This window comes from Atta cephalotes, assembly GCF_000143395.1.
Source record: "Atta cephalotes unplaced genomic scaffold scaffold00048, whole genome shotgun sequence".
NCBI classification, from domain to species: Eukaryota; Metazoa; Arthropoda; class Insecta; order Hymenoptera; family Formicidae; genus Atta; species Atta cephalotes.
In genome coordinates this window covers 1625442-1639638 of record NW_012130112.1, presented here as the reverse complement: position 1 = coordinate 1639638, position 14197 = coordinate 1625442, and the positions used below count along the sequence as shown (strand labels likewise).

The following is a 14197-nucleotide window of genomic DNA, read 5'->3' as shown; positions in this document are numbered from 1 at the left end:
TGGCTAAAACTTTGTACAACATACAAACGTGTTTTCTAGGTTAAAAATTCAGGGACACATGCTGAATGATTTTTCCAGATTATAAAGGTTCTAACGCAAAAGATTTAATAATAAATCGTTAATATACAAGTATTGACAAAGCAAAATATAATTTTTAATCATCACATTGCGTATAATCATTCAATATATCAAATATAAATCACACTCACCTTGCTAACACGACGCAATGGAATCCAATCAAAGATGAAAAGATTAAAGAACGTTCCGTGCTTTCATAAATACAGTCAGTATTGGCTTCTGAATGTTACACTTGAAAGATCCAATTACCTACCGTTATATCTTATATTTTCCAAAAAGTGAACAGCTGATTGGTTAGTCAGACTTTTATGCGTTCTAAAACTCAACGAAGAAGGTGTTGATAAAGATAAAGTCTTCGAACATATTTGGTAATTTATTTATCTTCTATTGGTATCACTGGATGCTCAGCAGTGCTCAAATAAGCGAGGTATCAGAGAGATTTCTCTGGTAGGTACACAACTATACATTGAATATATTCATTTTTCTTTCCGCTCCGTGGATTCCAGTGGATTCTGCAGATTTGAATTGCGACAGAAATTGATTTTTACAAGCAAAATTAAGCTAAATAGCCTCGGAAAATGTCGATCAAACTAAATACAACTAGCTCGCCATCAGTTGAATTAAGCTCTTATCGTGATCAACATTTCAAGGTTTTTTTTTTAATAATTAACCTCACATATTATCTAGTGTATATAATATTTCAATTTAATTTATTATTAATATTTCAATTTAATTTATTATTAATATTTCAATTTATTTATGTTTCTTATATGTATTTTTATTTCTGTTTCTTTACATTTATGTATTTGAAATTTTTAATTCTAATTGTGTCTCATAATTAACATTTGAAAAGTGCTTAATTAGAAATAATTATGGTATAATTGTATGGTATAATTGTATGGTTTAATTGTATATTTATCTAAATATAGATTTTTTTTTAATACTTTATGAATAACTAATTTATTCTTTTTCATTATATAGGGAACAAGAGCTGAACAGGACAGATTACTAAGAAATTCCTGTACTTTATATGTAGGGAATCTGTCCTTTTATACGACAGAGGAGCAAATATACGAATTATTTTCCAAATGTGGAGATATAAGACGAATAATTATGGGTCTTGATAAATATAAGAAGACACCATGTGGTTTCTGTTTTATTGAGTATTACAACAGAGCCGATGCAGAAAGTTGCATGAGGTATATAAACGGAACCCGGTTAGATGACCGAATCATCAGAACCGACTGGGACGCGGGCTTTATCGAAGGCCGACAGTATGGTCGTGGGAAAACAGGAGGACAAGTAATTACTTTTAATATCTTATGAAAGATTAATTTAAACACAATATATATACATATATAGATATGACATGTAATGTTATTTAATATTTTAGGTGAGGGACGAGTACCGTTCAGATTTTGATAGTGGACGAGGTGGTTATGGTAAAATAATACAACAGAAAGTAACATCGCTTTCTGATGGTGGATTTGGACGGTGAAAGTTCAAGTGTAAATATATTTATATAATAAGCTTATTCTAAGTAGTAATAAAAGTGAGGAATAATTTGTATGAATTAGAAAATTTCGATACTTTGAATAAGTGTTTTGCATCACAACAAAGGAAATTTCAAATAAATTTTATTAAATTATACATATATTCATGATTTTTTTTTGTCATTCATCGATGTAATATTTTGTGAATAAGAAAATAAAATTCATTTAATGTAGAATAAATATTGTTTTCTTACTATCTAAATATTCTTTCTACTAAATTGTTATGCAATTGTTGTATAAGCATTTATAATAATAAATTTATAATAATATTTAAAAATGAAATGAAGGAAGATGTCTTTCATTGTGGAATTTGTAAACTTATTATATTTTATATTTCTATACATAATAAATATCTTGATAACAAAACTTTAAATTAAAAAAAGATATATGTACATGCTATACTAAAATATAAAAATATAAATCTTTGAAATTTGAAATTGCATACTAATGTCTATCATTATTACTATTTATTATTAATATTTATTGTTTTATTTCTTTTTATAATTAGATTTTGATTTTGTAGAGGATATAATAGCATCGTTACTACTTTTCTGAGATAATCTTTGTTTGATTAAACTTAGAAAATCTGTATCACTTCCATTGCAATTTTTCAAATTATTTTCAGTTCCTAGAGTTTTGCAAGTAATTCTTGAAGATGCATATTTTTCATTATTTTCTGAATTAGTTATATTACTTTCGTGATTTAAAATATTAGTTATAACAATGCAATTTTTTTTCCTTTTCCATTAATTTCAGATATTTGTTTAATTTCTGACTGGTTGACAATTATTTCATTAACATCACTTATAAGATTTTCTGTTTCTTTTATACTTGTCTCAGATTTCTCTACAGTTTCATCAAGTGTTTCTTGACTCTCAATTTTTTGACTGCATATTTCTTTATTAAAAGACGTATTCTCATGTTTATAATACTTTTGATTAGATTTTTCTACTAGAAATTCAACTGTACGAATTGAACCAATATCTTCCTCAGATGTATCTAGACAAAGAGTATTTTTGTTAACAACTCTACCTCCATGTAGAAAAGTAGAGACATTTTTGCGCCGCCACATTTTGGAAGTACTGGGTATAATCTGCTTGCGTCCCTCAAAACAAAATTCCTTTAAGTCAACATTGGTAATTTCACCTTTCAAAAAATGTAGATATTTCTTTAATCCTATGTAAAAATGCAATTTGTCCACCATTCTAGGGAAGTTAGCACATCGTGCGCTGCTTGACGGTGTCACCCAAATTGCAGTATCACCTACGCGTTCTGGTTGTAATCCAAAATAAAATTTGGACTTAGTAGTGATGTGAGCAAATACTTCATAGATACATTTACCATTGAACACTGCAATTTTGGGTTTATATAATTTCAACTTTTCTTCTACTACTTTAGAACCCTCTTTGAGTTCTGTTCGTTTGAGATCTACAGCAGATCTAGTGGGACGTTCAACGATATTTGTCAAACCAATACTATATTGCAAGAGTTTATAATCTTCTTCAAAACTGATAAATCTTGGTGTTAGGCCAGATTCATGCAGAAGCTTATAAAAGTGATTACCAGGACCTGCATAGTATCTACCACGGTGTGCCGCCATTAAACTTGGATTAATTCCAACAAATACTAAATCTAGATTCATCTCCAGATAATCTTGTAATGTATACTTTTGGACTTCTTCTTCTGACAATCCATCGAATCTGTCTACTTTTTTCTTGGATTGTTCTAAAATTTCTTTTGTTAATGGTCTTTTTTTGAGTTTATTCAAGTCAAGTGGTGGCATGACATTCATAAAGCGAGAAAATACATGCAGGAATCGATCTGTAAATTTTCAATATTGAAAAATTGTAAATTTTTTATAACAAATTATTTATATCGGTTTAAAGAGTTTATCCTATATTTTTAATAAAATTAAAGATAAAAGTACTTTGTTTTCAAGTCATACTTAATAATAAAGTAATCATTATTTAACTTCACATTTTAATTTGAAAAAAATATTAATCTGTTTAAAAAAAGTTCACTGTGATTTTATAAAGAAATAAATTGATAAAGGAATGAGATAAATGTGTAGTAAATACACATTCTCTCGATTGATCTATTAAAACTCACATATTTTATGTATCTCGAAAAAAATTCCGTTCCATTTTTTTAATTTCAATTGAATGCAATAACTTCATATAAACATAACATTTTGTTCGAAGACAGACAAATATACATTACAAAGTCGACAAATAAGCCGATACATGCGCAAGTGCAAGTGAAAACGCCCTCATTTGGTCGAATCTTGAATCATTTTAAAACATTGTTGGATAAAGAGGAATTTTAATCATTATTATTTAACTTATTTACCATACCATAAGAACCTGGTGCAAATTTCGCTGAAATTATTCCACGTTTTAGTGGAATATTTTCAGTTTAATTTCTGCGATTTTTAGCTGACAAATTCATTTTCAGCAAAATTTCAGAGAAAAAATTTCAATGATTTTTCAATATGTTAGCTAAAAAGTTCACTTTCAGTGAAATTTCAGCGAAATTTTTTCACCAAGGATATCACAATAATCTTTCTTATTAATCAAAGAACTTTTTTTATAATAAATTTAAAAAAAATTTTTTTATAATAAACTAAAAATGTGACAAATAAAGGGAATATTTTTTGCAATCATTTACATGAAATAAACTTCATTTGTTTGTATAATTACTATATTAAAATAATTACTTTTAAAATTTAACATACATTATGTCAAAGAGTATAAATTTTTAATAAATATAAATTGTCGTAAACGAAGTTCGATAATAATTGTTGCATGGAGTTGATAGCAAACAGAAACGTTTCCTTGGAAACGAGCAAACATTGGGAATTAAGTCTCCGTGAATGATTTTTTATTGAAATTTGAAATATTGCGAATTTACGATCTTTTGTCTTGAGTGAAACCACATCGCGGTATGGCGAGAAGTGATATTAACGTAAATTATGTATTTCCTCCTTCAAGATTTACATTGGACGAATGGCACCACAATAATCAGTTCAGGTATCAATAAGTCATGCGTGTGACATTATGCAAAATTACGAAAAATTCAGCTAAAATTGTTCTTTATGGAAAACTCGTCAAGTTGTGCAATTTGAGATTTCAAGCGTTGCTCTACTCCGGATGTAATTAAAGAGAAAGCAAATAAGTTTTTAACAGTAAATTACGCTCGCGCATCGTACATACATCCATACTCATAATCTGACTTTTCTTTTTGATCTGACTTTTCTTGATATGAAACTGTAATTTTGGTAAATTCAGATATCAATGTTCCGAGACGCAAAGAGAATTATCGGATCGGCTCTTAGCCGAGGCAACGCTCGCATGTGACTCTGCCAAGGAAATCGTAAAAACTAATAAGGAGGAGACAGATCATCGACTGTTAGAAAAACTTAATGACATTGAATTTCGCAAAGGAGAATTGCAGCGTATGAGAAAAGACATTGCTTTGGAAATCGATGCATTGTTTGTATATAAAGAACGAATTATAAATGTACTGAAGTCTGTAAAAAGAAACGCTCTTGCAATTTGTGAAAGATGTCTCATTGCTAGGTTACTAATGTTTCCTAATTGTTAAGCAATTTGTTAAGCAAATTTCACTTTTTTTAAGCTAACTTTTTAATAAAAGAATATTTTGTCACAGGAAATGTAGATTGAGCATTGACTTGGTTTATGATAATGTTGAAACAAATCTATTGAAAGAATGTGAGGTAATACAAGGAGCGGAAAATCTATTGGATCGAATATTAAAAAATACTTACGAACAAATCCGTAAATTAAAAGCCACATTATATCATATTGATCATGATCTAAAGAATAAAGAAGATAATTTACATATCGATCGTCGCAACGTAACTTTAAAAGAAACTGATTTTAATTTGAGTATTTATCACGATACTTCGTCTCTCGACAATTCGTGCGTAACGTTGTTAAAAAGTATTGTATATAATTTACATACATTATTATCGGAATATAATTAACAACGTTTAACCTTTAACTATACTCAGTAAACGAGAATAAATGGATTAAAATTGTTTTAATGTGTACTTTAAATCCATGAAAATAGATTGAATGAATGAAAATGGATCCAAGCTGACTAATTTAATATTCAAAAAAAAAGAACATTTATATTTAAGGATTACAAAATTTTATTCCTAAGGCTTTTATAATATATTTATATAATATTTATATAATATTTATATAATATATAATATAATATATTTATATTATATCTGAAATTATCTATTTCAAATTAGTATTAAAAACGCTCCTTAGTAGAATTCAAACAACCTAGGATCTTTGGATTATGAATTTTCTACGTTCCGCTATATCACTTCTTCAATTGGTAAATGTGTTATTTATTTTCTACTTCAATTACAACTAGCTAAACCAGTGCACAAAATTATATAAATATAATAAAAATATCATCATTTAACATATATAATAAAATATAAACAATTTATATCATGAGACAATATTGGGGTTAAATAATCTAATTTCGCTTGGTCGATGTCACGCGCTGTGATGTCAGCGTAATATTCTTGCTGGTGTTCGATTTGATTTGCGAGTGTTCACGATTATTCATTTTACTTCTAATCAAAGAGAAACAAATGAACATAACTCAGTTATTTTTATGTTATAACTTTTTTGAACTTAATTGGATTAAAACGAAAAATGTCCTACTTATAATTTTGAATAATTTAAATAGCATTTATGATCCATTTTTAAATATATAAACTTTTTTTATTCAATTAGATTAAAAACTGCATTTCATATTTAGAATATTGAATTGAGCAGTATTCACGTTTATAGGAATTGCACAGAAATGGCTGATATTATTTTTAAATTTAACTGAATTAAAAAAATTATTTCTTATTTATAATTCTGAATTAAGTAAGTAGTATTCACAATGCACAGAAAATGCTAATATTATTTTTAAATTGAAAGGCATTACATAGGCATTACATAGAGAGATATACTCTATGAAATTCCTATAATGAATAAAAATGCATTTGGGATTAAAAAAAGCATTTGATTTATGCAATTTCTATAAATAAATAAAAATTTAGGATTGAAAAGGATTCATTTTAACATTCATGAATCCGTATTTTTGAAAATTTGAATCTATTTCAATCCATTCTCGTTTGCTGGACAGCTATGTACAATGTGTGTGTGTGTGTGTGTGTGTGTGTGTGTGTGTGTGTGTGTGTGTGTGTGTGTGTGTGTGTGTGTGTGTGTGTGTGTGTGTGTGTGTATTTTAATATAGCGCTATTTCTGATCAAAAATTGAGTCTATTATTTTGCAATTTTTGCAGTTTTTTTTTGTTATTCAAGGAATTGAGCAGAATGTGTAAAATCAGTATATAAATTTTTAGATTAATCTTCAAAAGTTCTTTAAAAAAACATCTTTAACATATTTTACAAAAAACTGAAAGATATTTTAAAGTTGTTTTATGTATTGACTTTATTCTTTTATTTGATAATCTTTAGAAATTAATATTTCATTACTACTGTAAAAAATTGCAAAATGCTCAGAACTTTTCGACTCAGTTTTCGAACAGAAATAGTGCTGCTGTATGATTAGTGGGCGCTTTTTAAGATACACCCTGTATATTGCTTTATGATATCGAGAACAATAAAGACGGATTTTTTTTTATTCGCGTGCTATCATTTATGTCTGATAATAATGATTTAAGAAAAGTGTTTAAGAAAATAAGATAGTTGCGTCAGATATAATTTATTATATTATTATAATTATCTTATTTACGTATCTACAATTACTTTATGATATAAAAAACAAGGAAGATTTTTTTTTTTATACGTGATATAAATTAATTTTTGCATGTTGCCGTTTTATATTCGATAATAATAACTCAGATAGCACATAAATATTTGTAAAATATTTATAAAATATTATAATTATTTAACATATTAATTAAAATAAATTAAAATAATTGTCATAATTGTTTTATTTGTAAATAATTAATTTATAAGACTTATTTTTAATATTTTGTAAATCTTTTCGTGGTCTTTGCGTAATCAGATTGCAAATCATAAACACTTATTATAAATATTATGAAATATTTATTGTAAACGTTGTAGCAAATTCTATAAAAATACTTAATAAGACATTATCATCCAAGTAAAAAATACTTATTAGAAATATTTATTCATATTTATCATAAACATTCTGTGCTATCTGAGAATCTAAGCAAATATGTTAAAGAAAAATAAAATGTTTGCATAAGATCAATTTAGCAAAATTACCTTATTTACATATCTATGATATACGTATATAATTTTAATTGTATGAAATATTCAAGAATACAGAAGTCATATACAAAAGGACTGTTAAACATAGGGTAGTAATGTTAAATGAATGGGAACTCCAAACAAACATCAATGTTATCGATGCAAATAAAGAAATGAATAGTGCAAAGCAACTACGATATTACATTGATACGATAATTAAGCAAACGATTGATGAATTAAATAACCAGAAGAATGTCACAAATGAAGCTTTCAGACAACGTTGTGAACAGACTCGAGAAGCCAAAACGAAGCTAGAACTTCAGCACTCGGAGGTGCGTAAAAAAAAATGAACGTAATAATCTACTTTTGGCACAAAATCTTGATATTAATTAATTATTAATTTAAGATTTCACCAGATGACAAGTTTATGTATTATATATTTCTATTTTCGAAATCTATAATAAAATGTTGAAAGAAAAATATTTCCGGTCAATTTTTGATATATAGAAAAAGTTGAACAGTCAAGGAAAATGTTGGAGTGATTTTATATCTTAACTCAAAAGTTTTGCTAGTACTTATTTTATAATTTTATTTAGAATTTATTTGTAGATAATAAAACAAGTTGCAACGATATCAAGTAATATCACTCATATAAAGAAGTCGATAGCTGAGAAAGAAGGGTATATAGCTCTGGCTCATACAAGACTAGGACATCGACGTCAACGTCCAGGGATTGAACATACTCAGGATTTAGTCCAAGTTAATCTCGTGAAGGAGATAAACGAGTTACGAAATGTCGTGGCAAATTTGCAGCGAATGCTTTGCGAGGTTTGTGACACCCGTTTTATACAGAATTCTAATTAGAATTCCATTCGCAAAACCGATGTAATAAATTTTGCGCAAATAGTAATCTTTTATTACTAAACATGTATTACAGGCAGAGGCATTACTACGTTACTTGCTTAAAACACAAATTCAACTCGAAGAGGATATTAATGTGAAGACAAATACTTTGAAAATTGATGAGGTTGAATGCGTGACTTTGCGTCAAAGTATAGATTATCGCGCGTATTGAAATGCTAATATTATAAAACATTTATATCTTATATTTACAACATTTATGATTTCTTCAGCCTTTTCATTCTTAAATATAATATATATATTACAATAATGTTCTTGAATCTATCAAAATTTTAGTTATTTATACATTTTATACACATGAATAATACATCAAATTAAAAGTATGACAAATAAAATAAAGTCATCCAGGCTCTTTCATTGAAATCATAATAAATTATTAAAATAATATGTGCAAAATTATTTTAGTCTGAAAAGAAAAAATCATACATCTATAAATATTTATTAATTTATTATAATAAAACTTATAGTTTGCTGCAAATCAGTTTTAACAACAAGTTTCTTATATATTTTTTATGTATAAGAAATTATGAATATAAGATTGTCTAATTACAGAAATTAATTTATGAACATCTCACGAAAAGCGAAACAATTAAAGTTGTTATAAAATAAGGTCATGTATCATTGTCGCTTCTTCCTGCACTTTTTGTCAGCGCAATCGCAATCTGCGTAGTTATTCTCTCTCTCCTATCTCTCCCTCTCCTCATCGAAATAAAGCGAAAACCATAATGAATAGGCGAATGGATAGTTTCAAGAACCGGTACATGTGAAAGGAAGGAGAGAAGACGCTTTCATGAACGGCCAACTGATTCACCGTTGCAATTTCATTTTAGTCCGCACGCTAACAGCAATCGAATCGGTCAGTAGATGTGTCTAAGTTTCTTGTTTCGTTGGCTATATTACAGAAGTTTATCTTCTCTGTGGAATTTTTTCACTTATTATCAAATCATCAGAGACGTCATAAACGGTATCATCATCATTCGCAATCATTCGCAAGAATTATTCAGTATGTATGTGCGATGAGCGCATTATAAAACGTGACTTTTGCGATTGTGAATTGTTTAGAATAATAATATATAAATATCAAGAAACGTTTTTACTAAGAAAATTTTAATTTCTTAATTTTATATATTAATCTTTGTATAACATTAATTAAAAATTAAATTAATCAAACGAATCGTAATTGGATAATTTAATATATTTCTTTTGTAAAAATAATTTTTATGAAATTATTCTGTATTTTTCAACTTTATTATACACGGATTTATTTTACTTTATTATGACGGATGCTATATCGAAGATGTCAATTAATCACAACAATGTAATAAACGTTACATACATGGACAAAGATTGTGTAAGTATTTTCATAACAGTGTACACTTATTTTCGAACGCATTTTTATTTACTTATTTTGAATTGTATGTACAAATATATAGATAAAATAGCGAGACAATTTTTAAGCAATTTGAACATTGCTTAATGTATTCATATTTTAAACATAAATATTCCTCCCCCTTTTTGCATTTTCATTAAAATATAATCACATAATTATTAATTGTAATAAATATTCAAACAATAATTGTTTAATCAGATATATTTACAGATAAATATCTATTTAAAATTATATACGAAAATTATATACGAAATTATATACGAAAATAATATTTATAGAATTTGATTATATCTTCGAAATATTAAAAATTTTTAATATCCGGGAAAAATGTTTTACATATAATTATATACATATAATTGTATGTTTTACATATAATTATATAAAAAATTGACATATTTTATACAATATTATTATACAATTATATAATTAATTATATATAAAATATTGGATCGAAAAAGTTCTGCGGAATTTTGTTGGCTTAAAATTATATACAAAATATATTCGTTGCAAAATTTTTGACTATCTGACATAAAAGCTTAAAGTTTTCCTAAAAATTCGTTTTTAAAAAATGTTTTACGACTTTTTGTTACAAATTATACGCGGATTAAATAAAAGAGCATTCTGATTTTGATTGCTCATAACTCTATTAAAAATCATCGCACCGTAATTAATAAAATAGATTTTTAAAGCTGAAATATTGCTCTATCAAATAGTGTAACTGCCAACTTTTTTTTTAAATAGAATATATGTAGATTTGAGCTAAAAATGTAATATTGTTCTTTTTTCCATTACGCAATGTATATTATGTAAATAGATATATTGGATCGGAGGAAAAGTTTTAGTCGGAGAAAGTATTTTGTTAGTTCAAAATTATATATATAATATCTTTGATAAAAATGATCAAAATTTAAATTTAAAAAAAGGTTTTAAAGGCTTGAAATCTTTACTTCTAATGATTACTATATAATATTACTATATAATATATATAAGGAGTAGTAATATCATATTTTTATTTTTTTAATTAATATCATATTTTTATTTTTTAAGTAATATCATATTTTTATTCAAATTTTTATATATTTTACATTAAAAAAATTAGCATAGTACTATTCAATAGAGTAACGTATTAACTTAAAAAAAATTTTTTTATTTACAGTACGATAATTTTTAATTATGAATTATGAGCAATCAAAGTCAGAATGCTTCTTTTTACTTGATTCGCGAATAATTCAATAATAAAAAATCGTAGAAACAAAAAATGATTTTACAAGGAAACTTCAAACTTTCACGATGTAGATCATCGAAAATTTTCGCAATTTTTTTGGCACGTGACACCCACAAAGAAAGAAAAAATTTTTCTTTTTTTAGCTTGTAGTTTTCTATATATAAAAATTACAAAATTCATACAAATTCAAAAAATATAGTAATCATTAGAAAGTAAAGATTTCAAGCTTTAAAACCTTTTTTTAAATTTAAATTTTGATCATTTTTATCAAAGATATTATATATATAATTTTGAACTAACAAAATACTTCCTCCGACTAAAACTTTTCCTCCGATCCAATATATCTATTTACATAATATTTTTTTCCGGGTACACGACAAATTTTAGTTGTCTAAATTTGTTGTCTAAGTTAAATCTTATAAAAGTAGTAACCAGTATTGATTTATCACAAATTTCAATTAATTTCTTTTATTTTTTTTCATTTTATATTAAATAATAACTTTTGAACGATTTCTATTATGATTGTATTAATCTCTGTCTAAATAAGCAAACTATTTTAATATTTGATTTGATATTCAATTATTTAAGTAAGTATTTAATTAAACAAATACAACTAACAAACAACTGATGACGTGATTTCATTCTAGGAAACAAATTATTCTTCATATTTTTGGAGACTAATTTTAAAAATATGCATATATTTGTATGTAAAATAAGTTAGATGATGTACATAAAGCAAACAACATATTTTTTTGTTTATTAAAAATTGAGAAATATTTATTTTCTTGATTTTTTCTTCTTTTGATGACTCACATATTATCTTACATAGGTAATAAAATTGCTGCCATGACAAATTTATTAGCTTATGTACTGTTAGTATAAAATATTAATAGAAGTTAACATATGTATATCATACTGTAAGAAATCATTATAAATTTGTATTACCCGCATAGACTCTTGTAGCAACATTGCTGCAACATTTCAATATTGCAATATAATGTTGCAGAAACATTGCGAAGATTTCTTTTTATTACTTCAGTAATGTTGCAGCAGTATTTAAAATATTTTCAGCAAGAGACACAAATTGACACAAGAATCATCCTGTTCTTGCTTAAAAATCAGTAAAAAACAAAGACAAGAGTGATTCTTGTCGATTTATCTGTGCCTCTGCTAGAAAATTCACTTTGAGTTCCCATATAACACAGAATTCGCTGCAATAACGCTGCAATATTGCTGCAACATGCAATATTGCTGCAATGTTGAAGTATTGTTGCTACAACTTTTGTGTTGTAGGGGTTAAGACTTGTATATTGATTTGTGTATAACTCAACAAAGTAAGGACCTGGACATAATGGAAGAATAGAAATTAATGATCACGTTTACACGGCACACTTAATCGGGTTTCATAACATCTGTAGTTATGAAACTGACTCAAACTGAATCTCATAATTATATTCTTTTGAAAAATGGAATGAATGGTTAGTTTCTAACTACGAATATTATTAAACCCAATTCATTTCTACCAATATAGATTAATTTTAATCTAAGTTCAACTTACCTTCGTCTTTTTCTAAAAATTAGAAGAGTAAGTTGAACCGAAATTGAAGTTAATCTACATTAATGAAAACGGGTATAAGGTGTAAATGTGGTCAATATCTATAATTTATAGGAATTATATAATAATTTATAGATATATAAAATAATTAGAAATAAGGATTAAATATAATGCACAATGGACACAATAATAAAATATAAGACGTATAATATAAAAAATTAGAAATAGGAGTTAAATGTAATATACAATGAATACAAATAAAATATAACTTCATAATTAATTATGTCTTTATATATTTTATAGGCGTGTTCCAATAAGCGCAGCCAATACTGAAAATTTATAGTTCACGTTACGTATACTGTAAATAAAATATAAAGACATAATTAATTATGAAGTCATATTTTATTTCATTGTATGTTACATTTAATCCCTACTTCTAATTCTTTATATTTAAATTTATATAGTACAAAATCTTATAATAAATATTGCAGTAATATTACAGCAATATTGCTGCATTATTATAATATTGCTGCAATAATACTGCAAGTATTTCTCCACTGTACGCAAAATCTAATATTGCATATATATCATGTTGTGATATTGCTGCAACATTACGTATCAATATTTTTAAAATAGATTTTTTTACTTTGCTGCAATGTTGCTGAAATATTGCAACAATATTTCGTAATATTTTTGCAATCTTGTAATGAAATATTTTTGCAATGTTTCTATACTGTATGGGCATGCAAGTATATAAATTAATATTAGACATAATTAAAAGGCATATTGTGCAAAGGAAATTTTGAAACAAAATTTACTAGAAAATTATGCATTTTTAAGTGTTTCTCTTGCAATCATTGTGACGTATTTTTTATTATTATAGCGTTTAAGAGGTATAAATCTGATATTTCTATTGAGTTTAGACATCAGTTTTCCGCTGCATCATGATTAAAACTGTAGTGGTGTGAAGTGATTTTTATGTAATCAGATCATGACCTTACATTTATTAACTCTAACTTCCATAGGACAATTTGAAAGTATATTGAATACATTGAAATAGAAGCAATATTATCAGCACTTATAACTTATAATTTTACCGTTTCAATATATATATATATATATATATGTATATATACATATAATAATAAATGATAAAATCCTGAAAACTGGAAATGTTAAATAATTGTTACGTATGAAA

At 26.1% G+C, this 14197-nt stretch overlaps 5 protein-coding genes across 6 annotated transcripts in view; 3 read left to right on the top strand and 2 right to left on the bottom strand.

The window, feature by feature from the left end:
* The window catches only part of LOC105622738, a 2475-nt gene extending 2225 nt beyond the window's left edge, over positions 1-250 (bottom strand). Inside the window, exon 1 of one of the 2 annotated variants that reach the window (XM_012204151.1) lies at positions 210-250. The gene's annotated coding sequence lies outside the window, so the exon portion shown is untranslated. Of the gene's footprint in view, positions 1-203 lie in introns of both variants that reach the window. The other variant, XM_012204152.1, reaches the window with a different exon arrangement.
* A 406-nt stretch (positions 251-656) lies between these two features.
* On the top strand, positions 657-1811 carry LOC105622737 (nuclear cap-binding protein subunit 2). Its single transcript, XM_012204150.1, has 3 exons — positions 657-728; positions 1060-1380; positions 1472-1811. The coding sequence occupies exons 1-3, from the start codon at positions 657-659 to the stop codon at positions 1574-1576; spliced, it is 498 nt and encodes a 165-aa protein (XP_012059540.1). The 3' UTR covers positions 1577-1811.
* Positions 1812-2119: 308 nt separating this feature from the next.
* On the bottom strand, positions 2120-3816 carry LOC105622736 (G/T mismatch-specific thymine DNA glycosylase-like). Its single transcript, XM_012204149.1, is given in 3 exon segments — positions 2120-2371; positions 2374-3452; positions 3741-3816. Coding segments are annotated over 3 exon segments (1407 nt in total).
* A 758-nt stretch (positions 3817-4574) lies between these two features.
* On the top strand, positions 4575-8983 carry LOC105622799 (tektin-1). The gene is made up of 6 exons (XM_012204210.1): positions 4575-4660; positions 4919-5209; positions 5301-5573; positions 8018-8240; positions 8518-8736; positions 8846-8983. Exons 1-6 carry the CDS (start codon positions 4575-4577, stop codon positions 8981-8983), a joined length of 1230 nt encoding a protein of 409 aa, XP_012059600.1.
* Positions 8984-10105: 1122 nt separating this feature from the next.
* LOC105622735 (long-chain fatty acid transport protein 4) overlaps positions 10106-14197 on the top strand; it is a 15632-nt gene continuing 11540 nt past the window's right edge. Inside the window, exon 1 of the mRNA XM_012204148.1 lies at positions 10106-10180. Coding sequence (XP_012059538.1) covers positions 10106-10180 — 75 coding nt within the window. The remainder of the gene's footprint in view (positions 10181-14197) is intronic.